This window comes from Medicago truncatula, chromosome 8 (genome assembly GCF_003473485.1).
Source record: "Medicago truncatula cultivar Jemalong A17 chromosome 8, MtrunA17r5.0-ANR, whole genome shotgun sequence".
NCBI lineage: Eukaryota > Viridiplantae > Streptophyta > Magnoliopsida > Fabales > Fabaceae > Medicago > Medicago truncatula.
Window position 1 is genome coordinate 6,744,153 of NC_053049.1, and position 22,475 is coordinate 6,766,627.

The window sequence follows — 22,475 nt, forward strand, 5'->3', positions numbered from 1 at the left end:
AAGGAGAACCATTCCTAGCGCTTTTTGACATAAAGCGCTATATAAACCATGCTTTAAACCTGTCTTAGTTGGCGCTTTTCGTAGAAAGCGCTATCGAAGGAGAACCATTGCTAGCGCTTTTTGACATAAAGCGCTATATAAACCATGCTTGAAACCTGTCTTAAATGGCGTTTTTCGTAGAAAGCGCTATCGAAGGAGAACCATTACTAGCGCTTTTTGACATAAAGCGCTATATAAACCATGCTTTAGCTAGCGCTTCATACAGAACAAAAGCGCTATATTTCTTTTACCAGCGCCAGGTACAGTAGCGCTTCAAAAGCGCTATATAAGACCCTTTTTGTAGTAGTGATTTATTTTTGTCCATTAGAGGTAGACCAAGAAATTCTTGAAATTTTCATCAATCAGAGATTAGTGTTACTAAATTGACAAATCTAAAATAACAAGTAATATTTGTTTAATTAAAACAAATCCATATTTAATATTCATGCATCATAGTCATCTTATCAAGAGCAAAAAAATTGTCTAAGCAAAAATGATTAAGCATAAAAAAATGTTTTTACGTCTTTAACTTGAAGCTTGATGGCATCATAGTCATCAAATTACAATAACAGGACTTGGAGCCACTCCCATATCATATCTCTCATTTGGTGACTGCCAAAGTTGTAGATGTTGTTCAAACAACAATTCTTAGAAATTACTTTTAATATTCTAGTCTTGCTTCACTCTCTTCAAAAACAAATTTTGCTGCAACGTAACATAATATGTATTAAAAAAAAAAGGAATAATACCAAAGAGAAGAATGGAAACAACATATTTAATTGGTGAGTAAAGTGCATCAGAGTAAGCATATTAACAGTTCACGAGCTCGACGACTTCTTCTGCTCCTTCATCATAGATTCATAGGTACAAATCATCCCCCAAGTGGATAAAATAGCATATAGTGGGAGAAATCAAAGATGATTATTAATAATAGCTACCATAAAAGAAGAAACAATCAAGACCTATAACCATTTATAATCAGGTTTAGCTCATCAATAATTTTTTGAGTCATCATTGTGAGCATAGATCCATCAATAATTTTACCTTCACTTCAGTACTGTCCAGGATCCCATATCAATAATTTCATATGCAATTTCAAAACAAAAACAACACAAGATAAAAAAAACCAAATATTAATGATACTAATTTATACTCATGATTTAAAAATACAATCCTTCCAATTGCACTCCCCTACTACACACTCTCCAACGCTTAAAAAGTTTAACTAAAAACATCAATCTAACAATAATAAAAATTCAAAAACATCTATCATTCCATCCCACGATTGAAAAAAGAAATTACTCCCTCCGTCTTTAAATTATAGTCGTTTAATGTTTGTGCACGATTATTAATAAAATGATTAACAGCGTTGATTTTAATGGTAAAATTAATATCATTTATTCCCTCCATCCCAAATTGTATGTCACTTTAGAAGAAAAAAAATTGTCCCAAATTGTATGTCACTTTACAATACCAATGAAATATTAATGTTACTTTTCATATTATATCTTTAACTATTTATTACTCTTTCTTTTTTCAATTCTTTCATTTATATTTCCCATATCATTTATTAAGAACAATTTAGTAAAATAACTCATAACATCTATTTCCCACATAATATTAATAACATTTCTTAATATGTGTGAAATGTCCAAATCGTCATACAATTTGTGATGGAGGGAGTACTAAAATATATTATTAATTGTAGTTAGTGGAGTAGTTAATTAAGTTGAATAAAATTCATTAAATAAGGGTATAATAAAGGAAAAAATAATAATAAATGCTGCATTGCTATCGTAAAGTGACAATTATTTTGAAGAAAAAAAATGTTAAAAGAAAATTATTGTGAGACGGATGGAGTAGCTTAGTAACTTTGACATGGTGTTGTCAATTGCTAGAAAATAGGGTTTGTTTACATTCTGTTATTCAACACTAGCACCACTTTGTTCCATAATATTTTGGATTAAATAGCGTATTTTAGAACAATAGTGTTTGTTCAATGTACACTTACTATACAATTGCGCTATAGCATTGCTATATATAGCCACTATTTACCAATATTACTTCAACCGTCCGATCCAGCGGGAAAATCCTCCACCTCTATAGGTAACGTCACAACTACCTTCATAATCTAGCAACCTTTCCATTACTACGGTCCTTTCATAATCGATACATAGCTTCATCATTCATCTTATCACACTACTAAGCATAAACCGCACCAAAATTCCTCTAACTTCAATACCAACAACAAAACTACCCCAAACCTTCCACCAATTGAATTTCAAATTTTAGTGTTTTATTTAACGATGTACAAAACAATAATTTACCGATTGGAACTTGAAAAAACATCCTATTAACAATTTCCAACAAAAATAAATTTCTTTGTTCAATTACAAAAGCTTTGATTGAGAATCTGAAATCGTTGAAAAAACAAGAGCGAATAGTAAAAATGACATACAAAAGAGGAAATATCGATTCATAAGTACATTGTTTTTTCTCCTTAGAAAAGGTACATTGTTTTTTTTTCTTTTGGTTACAAAGCTAACAAAAACAAAACAAAAAAACAGAGAACTAAAACACAAAAAAAGAAAGAAAAAAAAGACCAAAGTCTACGGAACCAGGTTCCTGTATAGTCTGAATCTAAGAGATCAGATAATCCTGGTGGAGCAGAGGTGTGAACAACATACTCTGAAGTAGAAGAAGCACCAGTCTTAGCTAGGAAATCTGCACATTTGTTTCCTTTTCGAAGAGTGTGATCAATAGAAGCTTGCCAGTTAAGATTGAGGAGATCCTTGATGTTTTGAATCAACGTAGCATACTTATTAACACACTGGAGAGAATTCGTGTAGCAGAAAACCTCTTGAAAGTTCATCTCCTTATCAAGTAACAACCCACGACGAATGGCAAGAAAAGCTCGGCAAGAAGGATGTCAGATGTACCTGCAATTGTAACCTGAAAAACTTGTAATCCAACGTCCAGTCTGGTGTCGAAGTAAACCTCCAAATCCTGCTCTGATGGAATTTCCTAAACAACTACCATCTTTATTAAAAAAGATACAAGATTGATTAGAGGAGTTCCATCGAACCCCTTTATCTGCAATCGAAGGGGTTGGAGAGCAAGAGAAGCAAGATATCAGGCTGGCAGATAAGTTACGAACTTCCATGGCAAGACGGTAGGTAGGGACATAAATATTAGAAGAAAAGGTATATTGTTTAATATAACAATTCAATCGTAAAAAAAAAAAATTAATTAAAATAAACATTAAACATTTTAACCTAACAATTAAATCGTAAATAAACAATAACTAAAATAAACACTTTAATATAACAATTAAATCGTTAAAAAATAATAATTAAAATAAACATTTTAACATAGCAATTAAATCGTTAAAAAATAATTAAAATAAACACTTTAATATAAAAATTGAATAGTTAGAAAAACAATAAACATATAAACATTTTAAGATAACAATTGAATCATAAAAAACAATAATTAAGTAAAAAAAAAACAATTATACTTACTTCGACGTCGCTCTAAAGCCTCCAACTTCGGTAGAAGCGACATGTCACTAGAGCCTCCAGGAAAACCATTCGGTTCGTGTGCAACCTCTGATACCGCCTGCTGCTAAGGGTCAGCCACACCATCCTCTTGAGCAATTTGCTCATATTGAGGTTGATGATGTTGTGTAGCGTCCACTATCAGGGATGGACCCGTCTGGGACGACGACCCCTCTTACTCCTACGCTCGTTGTCGTGTTCTAATAAAAGGGCACGCAACCACCCTCTCTGCCCGTGCCCTCCCAGTCATCGTTTCATTGCCGAGTCTCTTCCTATTTGGGTTGCCAGACATATCAATACAACATACAAAAATGCAAAAAATCAATTATTTTTTCATTGAGACATTTTATTAAACACCTAGAGTTCAACATAAACATCGTGAGTTTATGGTGTCATTTCAATCTCTAATCTACCACATTGCACTCAAACTTACTCTAATCAACATCAACAATCTAATTTCTAACTAATTTCATAACAAGCAAAAAATCTAACATAACCTAAAATTTAACAACTTTTATCAAAAAATTGAACATTTCAACCAAAAATTCAAATTCCAAATGATCATAATTTCTTACTTGATGTTCGAGTAGAAGTTGAACTTGATTTGCTTGAGTTTGTGGGAATTCGAGTTTGGAAGGAGAAGTTGAATTTTCTTGGTTTTGAAACAAAATGGGTATCTAAACGTTCTTTAGAAAGATAGCTACATAAACACAATACACGTTTTCTTGCATTTGTTTTTCTTGTGAATTTTTTTTTAATCCACTTGCTTCCTTTCATATCAACAATTTTCTTCTTGTGAATTTTACTCTAACCGATTGTTTTTCTGTCAATTTTCTTTAATAATTTTTTTCTTTCAAATCAATTCAAGGGAAAGCCTATACTCAAATCAGTTTTTTTCCATGAATTTTTTTTCTTCCGATGAAAAATTCTATTGTTTTTTTTTTATTATTAAAAGTTGTAGAAATAATTAAACTAAGACAAGAAATTATAAAGTCCAAAATAAATTTGCAATTCCAAAGATAAAATATATCATATTAAAAGAACAAACATTATTATCAAATATATTAAGTTGATATTCCACTCCAAGCTTGTATTGACGCGCATATATTGATGTTGATTTTTAAAGAGTATTGAATACAAATCATTCCTATTTTAATTAAGTTGACCAACATTACATTTAATTGAGATTAATTAAATGGAACACGTTAATCATATTGTTCCTTAACCTGGGCACTGGATAGCATTGCCCTAATATATAAGCCCCCTACATTTTTTAGCATCCCAATACAATGTGTCAATCTCTCAACCCCCTAATGTCACGTCATCATTAAAAGCAAATTCTATTTTTACCATTTTAAGCATTTACACAATTCAAACAATAAAATATCATTATCACACATCTTAATAATATACAAGCCCCCTACATTTTTTAACATCCCAATACCATGTGTCAATCTCTCAACCCCCTAATGCCACATCATCATTAAAAGCAAATTCTATTTTTACCATTTTATGCATTTACACAAGGGAACTTCTACGGTACACCTGCAAAATTAAGGTGTACCGCCACTCTTACTTCAAAAATCTATCATTTTAATGAAATAAAGAGCTATTTCTTGATATTTGTATTTTAGAATATACCATTTTATAAGAAAAAACATCATATCATTGTTTATAAAAATCATACTAATTTTTTTAACATTTAATCCTAAAATATAATCAAAATTCTCTATTATGAGTACTAAAAATTCAGAAAAATTAAATTTTATTTTGTAAACATTTTTTTATAAATAAGATTTAATTATTATAATTATAGGTAATAGAAAACAATTTTTCTCTTAAAAAAAAACACATTTAACTATTAATTCAATGATTTGGTGTACCAATACACTCAAATCTTTGAGTGTACCATAAAATTTGCCTTATTGAAACAATAAAATATCATTATCACACATTTTCCCTCTTCAATTCAAAATTCAAATTTCAATTTTTTTTAAATCCTCATTTCTCTCTCATTCACTCTAAACTTCTTTCTTTCTTTTTCCTCACTCTCTCTCACACATTTCTTTCTTTCTTTCTTTTTCCTCTACCTTCTTTCTTCATTTTCGATCAATTTCAACCTCCTCTCACTAAAAGAAAGCCGTCATTATCTTCCTCTCTTCATCCTCTACAAAACCAACTTATTCATTTATACATCAGGTTCTCTCTCTATCTCTCATCCAAAAATACCCATTTTGGATCTGTTGGTATGTCTCTCTAAGCATTGATATTATGTGTTTTTGTAGTTTTGAATTTTGGATATGTTGCATAATGAAATAATGAAGCAGGACACATGGAAAGGGTAATGAATAACGATTCATCCATTTTTCTTTTTCAGATTTATAGATCCATTATATTTTGAATTTTTAGAAGAATTTTTTTTGATCAAATCCTATGTATCTTTCGGGGAAACTACTCACATCAGGTATGACATTTAAATGTATCAGATTCAGTTTTCAATTTGAATTTTGGATGTTTAATTAATTATTGATTTTGTTTTGAGAAACAATCAGAAATGGATCGGAGGGATGAAAAACACTATTAAGTCATTATGTAATATATTTAAAAAATTAATTGTCACTTGTAAATAGGATCGAAGGGAGTACTACATAACAAATACCCGATAAATCAGAAATGATTAATGAGAATTGGTGCCATACTTTAAAAGCACAATTATCACATTTGTTTATAATCCATCTACGTGCCTAGGGATGTCAATGGGTACCCATGGGTACGAAAATTATGATACACATCCCCGCCCCGTTGGATAAATATGATACCCATGTCCGCCCCGTACTCTCGTGGGTACCCGCTATGCGGGTACCCGCGGATATTTAGGTATGCATAGGTACCCATGAATTTTTTAATTTTTTTATACAAATAATAACTTTTTTTTAATTACAAAAACTTCAAGTTTTAAACATCCATACATAATCCATTCAAAATTTCATAAATCATACATAATCCATAGAAAATTCATTATTCTTACATAATCCATATGATATGTTTTTTTATGTGAATGAAGTAGAAACTGTGAACTTAATAAGATAAATTAAAACAAAAAAAAAGTTACTAATGTAGAATCTTAGGTGGACGGTAAAATTTTCTTCAATAAGGTAACAACTTTAAGTTATAAGATAAGATATATAAGAATATTTTAATATTTTACTTAAGTGCTTATCGGGTATGAGTACCCGTGGGTATGGGTACAATCAAATCCGTATCCGTATCCATATAATAATGGGTAGTCAAATACTCGTGGATACCCGTTTAGCTACTCGCCCCGTGCCTGTGACGGATTTTACCCACGAGTACATGTGGGCATGGGTATTTTTGCCACCCGTGCCTACTTTCACTAGTACAAATTTTTTCTTATGCTAGACAATTTTGCAACACTTTTTACTAATTCGCAAAAATGATAAATGTAACATTTCTTTATGGTTACTGATGATACAAAAAGTGTTACAATAATGTAACATTTTGCGACAGTACACTTTTTTAATGTTACAGCTAATACTCTAAAATGTAACTAAAACTCTTTAGTAACAGGGGCTTTACCTAACAATTGTTCAACTGTTACTAAATTTAATTAGTAACATTTTTATTGATTTAGTAATAGTTTTCAAGTGTTACTAAATCTCATCTATGTTGTAGTGAACACTTACCCTTGTGGATGGTCTACAACACTTACCCTTGTGGATGGTCTACAGGATTGAAAAGTTAAGGAGTTAAATGATCATGGTTTGAATCTTGGTAAGGAAGAAAATACTAACATAACAATTAACATACTAACGTTTGCCATTGAAAAAATTATATACTTCAACATCTTCTTAGAGACTCAATAAACCGTCCCAATTTTATTACAATACATATTTAACATGTTCAATATACATTTGCCAAGTTGTCCCAACAATTCTGCAGCATATATGCTTTTAACCCTGTTCTGCAGTTTGGATTTATGCAAAGCCTAGTCGGAGTAAATTGGTTAAGACCTAGGGGCAGATCCACTATTAGTCTATGTGTGGTTAAAGCAAAAAAAAAAAAACGCAATATGTAACAACAACCAGAACAAAATCCAATTTTTCCTATCCTTCTCTGTCTCGTAAAGTCATTTGCAACTTTTGATGTGAACAAATTATTAAGGATGGTTGACTTTTATTCAAATGATTTTATGGATGTGTCAGAAGTGGTGTTACGCCATCAACTTAGGAATTATGTTATAAATGTTCAATCTGACCCAAAATTTGCCAAGTCGAAAGGACCTTCATATTTTTGTGCAAAACATGTGGAAACAATTAAATGCAACACATTTGAAATGCTTTATAAGCTTTTGAAGTTGGTTTTGCTCTCGCCGGTAGCAACTGCAAGTATTGCACGTGTTTTTTCAACTATGAAAGTTGTGAAGAGTCCACTATATAACAAAATGGGTGATCGGTGGCTAAATGTCCGTCTTGTAACTTATATAAAAAGAGATGTTATTTTAACAATTAGCAATGAAGTCATTTTACTTCATTTTTAACAAATGAATAGGAGACAATTTTAATATAGTTTGCATTATTGTTTCTTTCTAATTTTAGTCACAAATATACCAAATGTGTAGATCCGTCCTTGGTAAAAGCATCCTCAATCTAGTTGGAGTAAAATGGGTAAGACCATCTTCATTGAAAAAGGCTTATCCTTTAAGAGTTGGCACTTAACATGTATTTCCATTGTGGGGTAAAGTAAGATAGTAGTTATTAGGGGGACTGGCACTTATAAATATTAAATGAATGATTATAAATGAAAGATTTGTACATTCAAAATCCATTTAATATCCAAAATGAATTTCTATCTTGTGGAAGCTCTAAATATGTTTAAAAGATGAGGGGACATGAATAGGACAGCTATGAGGTCTTCTCACGTCTTTGTAACCAAAAAAAAGAACCACTAAACCCAACAATTGAGTCGAAGTGCATGTAGTACTAAACCCACGAAAAATTAGCACCAAGAAAACCTAACCAAAAAGGGAAGTAGGAAAGTCAAAAAACCGCTAGACAACCTAAAAGACCACAAAAGATGACATGGAAAAAAAATACCATTCCTAAAAGAATCGCTAAAACCTCGAACTAACGAACAAATCACTCGTGATAAAGCCATAACCTCAACCCAAACCCACCTCACACACTCCTATCCACTGAAAACTACGCATTGAGACCCCAAAAGTACCCCAAGCCAAGCAAGTGTATACAATCAACAACCACCTCATCCATTTCGACAACGCACATTTTTCACTAAATCACAACCCTCATGCGCTAAGAGTTTGTCAATCAGCGTTGGCCTATCTTCATTAAATGACACCTCAATATTCATTCCCATGTTGAAAATCCTCTCCATCTCAACTCTATTGGTGCCAATTTTAGAATTAGGATATTTACCCAAAACACCATAAAAAATGCAAACCTGCTCTAACCCCCAAAATATCCTCTTAACACCTCTCTTTTAAAACGGACCGAGAGAGTAAAAAAATGAAGAAATTTGTTTAAAATCAATCGCCAACATTTTATATTAATGAATAGATTTCCATCAAATGAAGAAATTACCCTTTGATGAATTGGGAGTAATTTACCCCTAATGACAAGTAGGATTTAATTTTGAACTAAAGGAGATGGATAACACATGGTGAATGAAAAAGATAAAGAAGTTTGATGTTTTTGAGATAAAAAAGTAACTGATAGCGGAACATCTATGGTACACCTCATAAATTGAGGTGTACCGGTACTCTTGATTCAAAAATTTATAATTTAACAATCATTTTATGAAATAAAAAGTTATTTAACAATATTTATATCCGTTTAAATGAAAGATTTGTACATTCAAAATCCGTTTAATATCCAAAATGAATTTCTATCTTGTGGAAGCTCTAAATATGTTTAAAAGATGAGGGGACATGAATAGGACAGCTATGAGGTCTTCTCACGTCATTGTAGACGGTATTCTATTTTTGTTGTAGAAGCAATCCATAGATAAAGTAGATTATGATATTGTTTTGTAGATAAAGTTGATACCAAACTAAAAATTCCAGCAACAAAATTGGGTTCGAGCTTAGCCTCTTACCATTAAAAAATAAATAAAAGTTGATATATAGATTATTAAATGTAAATCAAAAGAAATTTATTCCCCAAAAAAATAAAGTTGATACATAGATTATTAAATGTAAAGCAAGAGAAAACTACGATGTTTTATAACATGTGGGGAAAAGCAAAAAGGTGGGGAATAATAAAAAATATATATTGTAATAATAAATATTTATCATGTGTCTTTTTATGTATCATAACAAATATTAGTTCTGTATTTTTTCTTTTTTTTATAGACAATTTATATATAGAGGCTAACATGAATATGATCAAACAAGGTAAAAGTGTAGAACAACATGGTTCAAAATATTAAAATTGTCGAATTACTTTCATCATTTCATGGAAAGCATTGCGTCTACAAAGATATACAAATGTGCCAAGCTACTTTTATCCCCATTGAGATGTTAACTAATTTAAAAACTACACATTCTAACCCAAAAAATAGAGACCTAAAATTCAACTGCATCATAGGATTTTAATCATCTTCGTTCAAATCTCCTAACTAAAAAAATAAAATTTCAAAACTCCAAATTTCAATTTATTATTTTTTTGGTAAAAACAAAATATAATGAAAAATCTTACTTTTAACTGCCTCTCAACAGTGTATTTCAAAAACTTCACAATCGGGATATATTTACCTAATAAACTAAAACTCTACTATAGTGGATAAATAGTATAGTGATGCTACTTTATATAGTCTGTGAAAATTTAAAATCATTTCAAGTTGCAACAGACATGGCCGCAACCGCAATTTAAAAATATTAAAAAGCATCTCAACCTAACCTTATGAATTACGTTTAATGTGTATATATATGTCTGCCTTACTTGGCTTCAAAAGCACAGTCCAACTCCACAATACACAAATAGCATTTTCAGCTATACGAGTAAATTAGCTAAGCCAAATTAATTAAGGTACGTATATATTCAATATATTCATTGTCCTATGATTAACTTTTGTAGTGTTTATAAGGTACAAGTATTTAGCAATAATAACCATACATTCATGATATTTTATGTACAATTAATATTGAATTAACCCGAGTCTGCATGTGTTGAGATTTAATCTTGCAAAACTCATGATTGGATATGCATATGTTGAGTCTGCATGTGTTAAACTTCCTGCACACCCTTGAAGAAACAACATATATAGTGACAAAAAGATGACTGACAGACTCAATGGCCTCCTGTAAAATTGTAACAAATTGAGTAAATTAATATTTCTTTTAAATATAGAAAATAAGAAAAAATTTATTACTTTGAAGTTACAAGCCTAAACTTATGTTTGTTACAAACAAGTTTACTAAATTTTATTCCCGAGTATAATATGTTCTTGGGAATAGAAAATTTTTCCTAAAGAAAAGGGTGAGAATAAAGTTCTCATGGAGATGAGAATAAATTCATAAATAGATACCTATTAAAATCTCTATTTTCATGGTTCCTGGGAATATTATAAAGTTAACCAAACATATTTTTCCTAAATATATACCTTGGAATAAAATTCCCATCTTTATATTTCAAGGAATGTTATTCTTAAAAATAAGGTTCTCTCATGCTCTCCTTTGTTGGGTTACCCAACTAACGTATGGTAAATATATCTCTTGTACTCAATTTTATTTTATCTAGCTGTGATGATCTCTTCAAAAAACAAATCTACCTGTGATGAAAATAATTAGAGAGGAAAAAAGATGAAATTTTGGAGGGTAAATATGATTTTTATATATTTTTACACTTAAGGCGTATGCTCACTAGTAAAAGCATAGTCAGAACGGTTGTAAAATAATTATTACTGTCATTTTAATTAATTAAAAAACTATAAATATTTAATGATAGATTTTTTTTTACAAGAAAATATTTATAATAGATGTCATTTCTTTTTTTAATCACTAATTCTTAATTTTTCCAGTAGTTAATTATTGAGCACATATTAATAATAATAATTATCTCAAGTTTTGTTTCAACAAATTTTTTTTTTTTTTTTTTATCAAAGTTAGAAATCAATATAAAGCAAGAGGCCTGAACAAAAACTAAAAACTGTATGTTGTCGTTGATGCACTAAAGCAACAATATATTTTTTTTTTCTTTCAAAGTGATCGGTGTTGTTTCCATCTCTCGGAATTGATGTTGTATGGTATCAAGAAAAACATTCCAGTCACACATTGAAAAATTAAAATAAAATCTAAAAACAAAATTATAGGAGAGTGATCATCCATCACACCTTAATTACAAACAGGTACTTATGAGTTGCTTCCTCCGTCCCAAACTGTACGTCGTTTTGGAAAAAAAAAATTGTCACAAATTATATGTCGTTATACAATACCAATGAAATATTAATGTTACTTTTTCTATTATATTCTTAACTTTTATTACTCTATCTTCTTTCAATTCTTTCATTTATCATTCTAATATAATTTATTAAGGATAGTTTTGTAAAACCACTCATGATATCTATTTATCATACAATATTAATTATATTTCATAAAGAAATGATATTTGTACAATCATTTTGTGACAACTTTTAAACAATTTTTTCTCTCATACTCACATGTCGTTCTTTCTCTCTCTCTCTCTTACTTTTTTTTTTCACTCTATTGTTTTTTATCAATAAGAATATAGAAATAAAAGGTTGTCATCAAAGTTATCTTCAAATAGATGAACATATATAACTACTCCAATAATATGTGGAAATGTCCAAAATATCATACAATATATGATGAATGGAGTATATGGCACATTAAAAAATTTAGGCTTAATAGTAGTTTTTGCCCCATAACTTTCTCGAAGTTGCGATTTTGGCCCCCTAAGAAAAAAACTACAAACCACCCCCTAAGTTTTGCAACTGTAGCAGTTTTGACCCCAAGATCAATTTTTTATAAAAAAAATTACACGTGGCACCTCACTTAGGGTGCCACGTCAGCGTAGACAGAGTCAAAATTGACCTTGAGGGACAAAACTGCCACAAATGCAAAACTTAGGGGGTGGTTTTGTAGTTTTTTTTAGAGGGTCAAAATTGCAACTTTGGGAAAGTTAGGGGACTAAAATTGCTATTAAGCCAAAAAATTTATGACAATTCTTTTATATTTCAGGGTTGTTTTGAACGACAAACAATGAACAATCAAGTGGATAATCATGGTCGTTCAACAGAAACCCCAACTAACAAGGAACCGAAGAAAGGTTGGAGAAAGGTTTTAGAACTAGCAGTGAATTGGCTGTCATACAAAAACAAGCATGAATGGTTGGAACAGATGAGAGGAAATATGAGTGTAGTAGCAGTATTCATAGCAACATTAACATTTGAAATGGCAATAAGTCCACCCGGTGGTGTTAGGTCTGTTGAAGAGAACAACAAAGCTCAAAAAGGAAATATATTATGTGCTAACGATACCCGTTTGGAGCTATGTCCGGGTGAAGCTGCTTTGGCCGTTGTATACCCTGAACACTATTCTGACTTCCTTTATTGGAACACAACATGTTTCATTACATCGCTTAGTGTTTTACTCTTGCTTATGAGTGGTATTCGTTTGAGTCATAGGTTTACTATGTGGCTTTTATCTATGGGGATGTCTTTCACTCTAACAACTCTTCTTGTTACTTACAGAATAGCAATATTAATGGTTACCCCAGATCCTGTATATAGTATTAATGAGAAATTACTTTCAACGGTGCTTAAAATTTGGATTGGATTGTTTTCCATCTCGGGTTTGTTACTCACTCTGCGTATTCTTATTTGGACAATTAATGATTACTATCTCAATAAAGGTGAAGGTCAATCAAAAGGAAACAACTCCACCGAAGATTCCACTCTCTTGATTTGATCGTACAATCTTCAATTACGACTATAATTAGTGTGCTAGGTGTTGAGATTTGTATGTTTAAATTTTATCGTTGTAATAAGGACTGTTTTTTTCCTTTGAATTAAAAAATGTTGGTGATTATAGTTTACTGGCGGAGGAAAAATATTTGGGGAAGAGATCCAACCATGTATCTCTTACATAACCACTTCATTTGGCATGTACTTGTGTGTAAGTTGTCTTTATTTATATGTAATATAAATGTGGTTATGTTTTTGTTTGATCTGTACTCTTTCTTTCTTGCTCGATTTTTTTACAAGGTTTTTAGCGAGGCATATGCAAAGTTTCCTTAATTATTCTAGTTTGGATATTGGTTTAGTCCTCCCAAATACCTTTGTATCTTTCTTTTATCTATACCATATATATAACGAAAATAATATCGTTTCGCTTCTTTTGGACTTATTTTTTCTCTTTCTCAAATTACCTTCAAGATTTGCACAGGTCTTATTTATTTAGGACATGTACACAGAGGCATAGCTATTACTGTCTGTGATATTGGACCTGTAAAATTAAAGATTGATTACTAGCTAGCTAGTAATTATACAGATTCAATCCATCGTGTTGTCATGTCCGTTTATTCATATATTAATCAGCATATAACAAAATATGCATGAAGGTTGACCATGAGTTCCCTCTACAAGTTGTTTTTTGTTAGATTACTTTGTTTTTATGGATATTGCATACTTGAGCTCTCATTACAGTTCCTTAAAAAACTTATGCTATCGTTACAATGCTTATGAGATTTGTTCACGTACATAATCTTTAGCCCAGTGACATATAAACATTGAAAATTACTTGCTAAGTTTATTATGTAATAAGCTCTCAAAAAATAGTTTTTTATATAATGTAATAAGATAAAGAAAAGAGTTATAATGTAATTATTATGATTAATTTAATAAATATAATGTACATTATTACCAAAATATTATATTTCTTTATGCATTCTTGATAGTAGAAAGTACATTAATAGTTAAAAAAATAATTTGATAAAAAATTTAATCAGCATTTAATTTAAATAGGATGGAGTATAAAAATGAAGAAATTCGTTTAAAAACCATGATTAAAATGTGAATTGTGAACTTAATAATCCATATTCAATTGTTGCTGCAAGTATGTAACCAAAAAAAAAAAAAAGTGCTAAAATATAACCAAAAAAATTGTTGCTGCAAGTTGAATGTAAAAAAACTGCATGCATGTATCACATTTGTTTTCTTCAAGCTACGCATTAGCTTTACAGTTGGAAAGAAAATCCATCAATTGCATTTTCCCGTGGGAAAACTAGGCTAACATTTTTCTTTGGGTGAACAGTAATACATGCAATGTATCCCACCATTTTTATCAATAATTAGGACATTGACCGAAAACACCATAAAAAAAATGCAAAGCTCTAACCCCCAAAATTTCCTCTTAACACGTCTCTTTTAAAACAATAAAGATATTTAGACACATGTATATAATCTCAGTTTCGAATATCTCAGTTAATCAAATATATAATCTTTACGATCACATTTATTCAATTGCATGGTCACTATTTAAAAGATAAAAAATGTGGTTACTCGACTAAAATACATGTGACCACTATTTTTCCATTTAATTAACCAAATAAATTATGAGAAAAATAGTTATCACACAACTATAAAAATGTGGTCACACATACTATATATTTGATTAACTGAAATTTTCCAGAATAGTAGAAAGAGGTATCTCTCTATCATTGCTCCTTTTAAAACATTGAGGCAGTAGAAAAATTAAGAAATTCGTTCAAATTCATCGTCGATATTTTCTCTTTCCATGATTACTATTTTTTTTCATTTCCATTCACACTTACTACAAAATAGTTCAAAAAGGAACGGTGGAAAAAAGATTAAAGAAAAATTCAACAATGGTGCTACAAGCTCCTCTGACTCCCTCCTTTCCAATCCCTTTCTAGCCTTCCCATCACACGACACTTGTTTCCTTGCTATTAGTTCTTTAGAATGGAAACTTCCAACAACCTTTCCTCATTGACTCCTCCATGCCTTCCCTTCACCCTCCCCTTTTCTTGTCCGGAATCTGCATGGCATTGATCACCACTTAAAACAAAAAACCATAACAGTAGGAATCCAATGCTGCTTGCCTATATAAAGCGGCTCAAAAAACTCAAAGAATTCCATCAGAAGTACTAACCTCTCGTGATATCCATCGATCACCAGCATAACTCACTCCCAGGTAAATATCTCTTGTACTCACTTTTATTTTATCTTATCTTTCTGCTTATTTAAAAAAACAATAAAGTAGTGATGAAAATAATTAGAGAGGAACAAAATATATGAAGTAAATATTTAGTGATAGTTTTTTTTATCCATTACTAATTTCTCTTTGTAAATTAAATATTCTAGTAGTAAATTGAGCACATATAAATTATAACTATAATAGAATCATTCAGAACATAAATAATAATTTTCTCAAGTTTTGTTTGAACAAAAACTAAAAACTGTTGTCATTGATGCTCCAACATTTTTTTTGCTTTTAAAGTAATAAATGTTGTTTCCATTGGTCAAAATTGTTGTTGTATGCATTGTTGTCAAAATCCAGTATTTTGTTATTTTGCGACTTTCTTCACCTTCAACGACTCAAATCCATAGTAGAATTTTAAAATAGGCAAAATCATCGATTTTGATTACGATTTTACGATTTCATATAAACTAAGTCATTTATAACTATATATCATTTATAACATATATTTAGTATTATTTTTTTTGGTAAAATCCATCGATTTTGATTGCGATTTTCAATTTCTTATATCTATTCTACAAAAGTAGTTGATTAAAATTCTTCGATTTTGGTTGCGATTTTACGATTGTCGATTTTGCTCTTCTCTTTCGATTTGAAACAAAGTTCCGATTTTGACAACCTTGGTTATATGGTATCAAGAAAAAGATTCAAGTCTTACATTGTTTTATAGAGAGTGACACTCATCTGCCAAACCTTAATTAGAAATGGATTAATTTGTTAGAATGAGTTATATATGGTACATTAAACAAGTTATGACAATTCTTTCATAATGGTTGTTTTGAAGGAGAGACAATGAACATTGAAGAGGAAAATCATGGTGGTTCAATAGAAACCGCAGCGAATGAGGAACCAAAGAAAGGTTGGAGAAAGGCATTAGAAGGGATAGAGAGTTGGGTGTCATACAAAGACAAGGAGGATAAATGGTGGGATGATATGAGAGGGAACTTTGGTTTAATAGCAACAGTCATCGCAACAATGACATTTCAAATGGTTTTAAATCCACCTGGTGGCATTAGGTCGATGAAAGATGACGCAAATCCACCCAGTGGAAACACAAATCCACCTAGTGCCGAAAATCTTGATAAGTTTTGTTCTAGTTTCAACGGCATACTTTTATGTCCGGGTGAAGCTGTCTTAGCCGCTGTAAATCCTAAAAAATATAGTTTGTTCCTTATTTCCAACACAATTTGTTTTATTGGATCACTAATTATTTGTATCTTCCTAGTTTCTGGAATTCGTGTCCGTGGCAGGTTACCTATGTGGCTTTTATCGGTAGGGTCGTGTATCACTCTCTCAAGCCTTAGTAGTTCTTATATAATAGCTTTGCAAATGACCACCCCAGGTGATGTTTATTATGGAGCTAGGCGCAAATCTGTTCTAATCGCTAATTATGCTTGTATTGGATTGTTAGCGATTATTTGTTTGTACCTTACACTAAGGTTTGTTATTTGGAGAGTGAAAGTGTACTGGAAAAGAAAAGGAGTAATTAAGCAGGCAAAAACTCCAAAGTACCTTACACTAAGGTTAGTTACTTTGGGAGTGAAAGTGTACCGTAAAAGAAAAGGAGTAATTAAGAAGGCAAAAACTCCAAAAATTACAAAGGAGACTTTGATTTGCTAGTTTTTTAAAACATTAGTCTTTTTTTTTGGGACGTGTGGAATGTGCTTGTAAGTTAATTATTGTGGTACCCATGCATATCATGGATAAAAGTTATCTATACATGTATCTATGAACTTGTGTTTTATTACGTCGGATTGCTTGTAAGTTAACTAGTGTGTTACACATGCGTGGCATGTAGGGTCGGTTTTGAAGGGTGCAAAAGCCTCCAAAATTTTGAGGAGGTGTCTTAGTGGTAATTTAGGTCTTGGGTTCAACAACATAGATCCCTTTTTTCCTTCTTTAATTTTTTTTTTTTTTTTAGTATAAGAGGACCTTGGTTTAGGTATGGATTTGAGGCCCTTAAGTCCTCAAGACCCTCTCTTTTTCCTCTAATTCACCCTAACTCTCTTTAACATAATGACTTTTATATCTATAAATAAAAACATAATATAACTATTTTCTTGTTCTTATTTTTGTTAGAGCACTTGTAATTTTCTGCTTTATATTTGTTGTATAAAATAACAAAACTCTAACGATAAATATTATAATTATTCTCTAAATAAAACATGATAAACTTTTTTTTGCCTCTGTACAAACTAAGAAAAATAACAACTTAGAAAATTGATAAAGATATTCATTTAAAGTTGTTTTTTATTTATTTTTTATTAGAATATTGATCTTTTTCTGTGTTACTTAAAATGATGAATATTTTTTATGTTTACAGATCATATTTTCAATTTAAAATAGATGATTTCTCTTTAAAAAAAATGTATTTTATTTTACTAAGGGCCTATTTTTAGTTGAGAGTCGACCTCCATTTTCATATGAAGAATTATTGTGTAATCATAGTAACAACAAAGCCTTATTTTCATCTTCCATATTAACTTCAATGTTGGCCAAGTCATCAAGAATTTTGTTAAATTTTGTCAATTGCTCCGTGATTGATTTAGACTCCACCATCTTCAATGAGTAGAGTTGTTGTTTCAAGAGTTTCCTATGAGCCAACGATTTCGTCATGTACAATGACTCCAACTTAGCCCACATTGATGTCGCGGTAGATTCCCTCGCGACATCCCTTAAAATCTTATCTCTGAGACATAAAACAATGGCACTCTTTGCCTTGTCTATCATCTCACGCTTCTCCGCTTGTGTCAAGTTTGCTGGCATCGCCGCTTCACCTTTCAATGCTTCTACAAAATTTTGTTGTGTCAAAACCGCTTTCATCTTAACCTTCCACAACCCGAAATCATTACTTCTAGTTAACTTCTCGATGTCCCACTTTGAACCCATGATACTCACTTTACCAACTTACGCATTTGTCCCACGGTAGGCGTCAATTGTTGTGAATTCGGACAAAATCACACCAATGAAAACAAAGATGTGTTGAGCAAAGTGAGTGGTAATCAATGGACAAAATAGTCTCAATCAACAACAACAACAACAAAATAGACTTAAGTCTTAGTGTAGAACAACATCACAAGCATAATCAAAGCAATAAAGATAAGAAATGAAAGAAAGGAACAAACATACCAAAGATTGTTAACCCAGTTCGGTCCAATATAACCTACACTAGGGGAGAGAGCAGCTCTCCAATCCAATAAGATGAAAGTGACACAAAGGGGTTACAAGAAATTAGCTTGCAAGCTCACAAAGAACAAAACCTAATTTTCTACCCATTTTTCAAGTCACTCACACCACTACCACAATTTTGGCTTTTAATAGCGCAATTTTAATAGCGTTTATGGATAAAAGCTATTAAAAATGCAACTCATAGGCCTGTTATAGCGCTTTTCAGAAAGCGCTAAGAAAAACATGTTAAAAATTGGGTTAGATAGCGCTTTCCTATAAACACTATTATTTTGGTTCGGACTAATAGCGCTTTTCAGAAACGCTATTGTTGGGGGGGTATAGATAGTGTTTTTGGGCTTTAAAAAAAATAAAAAATACGCTTTTCTAAACTCTATCCCATTATCTCTCCTCACCATTGTACTTCTCCTCCAAAACACTCGTGTGTCTCTCTCTTTCACTTTCCCACTCGATCTCTCTCTCTCTCTACCTCAACTCGTTTTTCTCACTCACCACAAAACCTTCTCATAAATCGCATACCCATCACATATTCTTCTCAATTGAAATCGTTTTTTCACCTCACCTTTCCCTCTTTCTCACTCTCCATCTCTCCATCAAACTCACAATGAAGAAGAGATCGTTACTGCCGCTTATAGCGTTTGACGTATCACCACACACGCCCTCAGGTAATTCTTCTTCTCAGTAATGACTTCATGGGTTTTGCTTGTGCTATTGGAATTGGTTATATTTTCACCCAAACCCTAATATTCATATGAACCCTAAATCTGAATTGGTTATTATTTGTTACAATTACCATTGCAAATTCCAAATTTTCATGGTTGATTCTTCAAATTTCATGCTCAATTTACAATGGTTGGAGCTTGATATATGATATTAGGTGTCGTGATATCTTTCAATTAGAGTGAGTTTTAGCCTTACAGTGTTTATTGTATTCAACCACGTGTCACTTCTTACCACCTAGATTAGTTGTTGCATTGATGGTAGTAGCAATTCAATTTGATAGCTGGTTTTTCTAGCCCTTTATTGGTCTCTCCAAGAAACAATGATTTGGGCACTTTTTCTTATTCAACATTAATGAGAAGAATGGTTTACTTATTTCAATTCACTTTGATAGTTGTTTCATTAGCCAAATCTTTAACCTGAACTGTAACCACATCAATATTTAGCTTTTATTAATTTTGCAGGAGAAACTTAGTAATAAAATCCATCATCAAAACCATGGAAATGTTTTTTCAAAAATAAAATAAAATACTATGAAAAGTTGCTCTTAATTTATATTGTACATAGTTTTGATAGTATAGTTGAGCTTCAATTCAATGGTGTTGCGGTTATGGAGATACATTGAAAACATTGACGTCGCATTTTCACAATTAATTTATATTCATTTAGAGTAATATTATATGGTCGTTTGTCTGTTTTTTTTTGTTACGCTAATGCGTATAATTTTTTTTTTAGTGTTGTGTAATGTGTATAATTATTTTTATAAAATTTTGATTTTAAGAACAAGTGTAGTTGTCTAAAAGAATTATACTTATATATATTTTACACATTTATATTGTAACAAACTATGCATATCTTTTTCTTATTAAAAAAACTAAATATATATTTTTCAATGACACCAGCATTGTAACAAATATAATATTATATAATATAAATTCTTATCTTTTTGACTGACACTAAAAATATGGTATTCTTATAACAAAATTTGTTAGAGTATAATTGGAAAAGAAAAACCAATTATTGTCATTATATATTACACACACATATACATATTAGATGGTATCTCTGAATATATGATTGAGCGTGACGAAGAAAGCAATATAAATGAAGAAATCAGTTCATATAATCCAGGAAGAGTACAAGATGGAGGCTACATGAATAAAGTTAGAAATTAAATAGGAGTTGCATTGATGGAGAGTAGAAACGTTTGAGTTTGTGATGATTTATGTTTTTTTTTTTAAAAGATGATTATTGTTTTTAATTTTCCAAACTACTTTGATATTATTTATGTTATTATTTGAGCCTCCTTAAATTATTTCTCCTATTCAAATATTTAACAAGTCTTTTATATGATGATACAAATTTGTATTCATGTTACACAAAATAAACGTCGTTGAGTAAATATAGTATTTGTAAAAATATATCTTTTATATTTTAAACATTTTTCCCCTTCAAAAAATATTTTAGACATTTTTTTATTTATTATGTTAATTCATAATGAATTCAAAGTTTTTTTTATTTATAGACAATGCATAAATATATGCAAGGTTCCGAGTTCGAACCCATACACCACCAAAAAAATAATAAATTCAAAGTTTTGTACAATATTTTGTCAAACAGCTTTTAACTTAAAAATAACTTTAGAACTAAAAAAAAAAATAAAGAAATCAAACAGCTTTAGTCTTTTTTTTAAAGGGCTTTATTTTAACTTTGTTTTAAAGTAGCTTTTAGATCGGAAAAAAAAAAAAAAAGCCAGATCAAACGGTACATAGAAATGCAGGTAGTTGTACTTACATATGTTGAGATTTTAAGGCTTTGCAAGGTTTTATTTCTCTAAGGTGTAAGATCCCAATATTTTATCATATTTTTATTTTTATGCTAAATTATTTTATCATAATTTGATGTAACAATATTTTATCGGTATGCACTACTAGGAAAAGCATAATTAGCGAGGGAAATTAGTGATGAAAAAAATAAAATTTCTCACAAATTCCTTGGTTGCAAAATTTAGTGGCGGAATTAGAGAGGGATTTCATGTTTTCCCTCACTAAATATCCCTCACTAATTTTTGTTTTTTTAGTAGTGATGATTTATTGAGTGATGATATTATTTCTCTCTTGAGAAAAAATTAGTTTCGAATTTATTTATTTATCATTATATGGTCAAATCTTTGTTCCTAATTATCTAGTTGATGTCTTATTTTATTTTATCTTATCTTAGCAAACTTTATGAATATATAGTTTATTATATTAGAGTAGGAAAAATTGGTGACATTTATTAAGTTACTAACTTAGTTTTATTATAATTGTTTCTAGTTTTATGCTAGTTACTAGTTAGGAAGCACATGATCATGTTTATTCATTACTAGAAAGTAGGAGATACAATTTCTTCGGTTCATATGACCATGACACACCACTTTCCACTCCATGAATTAGTTCCACATTTTTAGCAAGGAAGGTAGTGAGTGAGAGAGTTATAATAATAACCGGTTCTTATTCTTTTTAACACACACCCATTCTATACTTTGAAGAACAAAAAGAAACGTATTTAGATATTAGAGAAAAGACGGGAAAGCACTACTAAAAAAACAAAAATTAGTGAGGGAAATTTAGTGAGGGAAAATGTAAAATCTCTCTCTAATTCCGTCACTAAATTTTGTGACCAAGAAATTTGTGAGGAATTTCATTTTTTCCGTCACT

The 22,475-nt window shown here is 30.7% G+C and overlaps 1 protein-coding gene across 2 annotated transcripts; it reads left to right on the plus strand.

Moving 5' to 3' along the window:
• The first annotated feature begins 5,641 nt into the window (after positions 1 to 5,641).
• On the plus strand, positions 5,642 to 13,819 carry LOC25500517 (uncharacterized). 2 transcript variants are annotated; one of them, XM_039828625.1, is made up of 3 exons: positions 5,642 to 5,842; positions 5,974 to 6,060; positions 12,832 to 13,819. In XM_039828625.1, exon 3 carries the CDS (start codon positions 12,853 to 12,855, stop codon positions 13,558 to 13,560), a length of 708 nt encoding a protein of 235 aa, XP_039684559.1. In that variant the 5' UTR covers positions 5,642 to 5,842; positions 5,974 to 6,060; positions 12,832 to 12,852; the 3' UTR covers positions 13,561 to 13,819. The 2 variants fall into 2 exon arrangements, with proteins under 2 accessions (XP_039684559.1, XP_039684558.1); XM_039828624.1 differs by lacking the exons at positions 5,642 to 5,842; positions 5,974 to 6,060 and adding an exon at positions 9,861 to 10,660.
• The last annotated feature ends 8,656 nt before the right edge of the window (positions 13,820 to 22,475 follow it).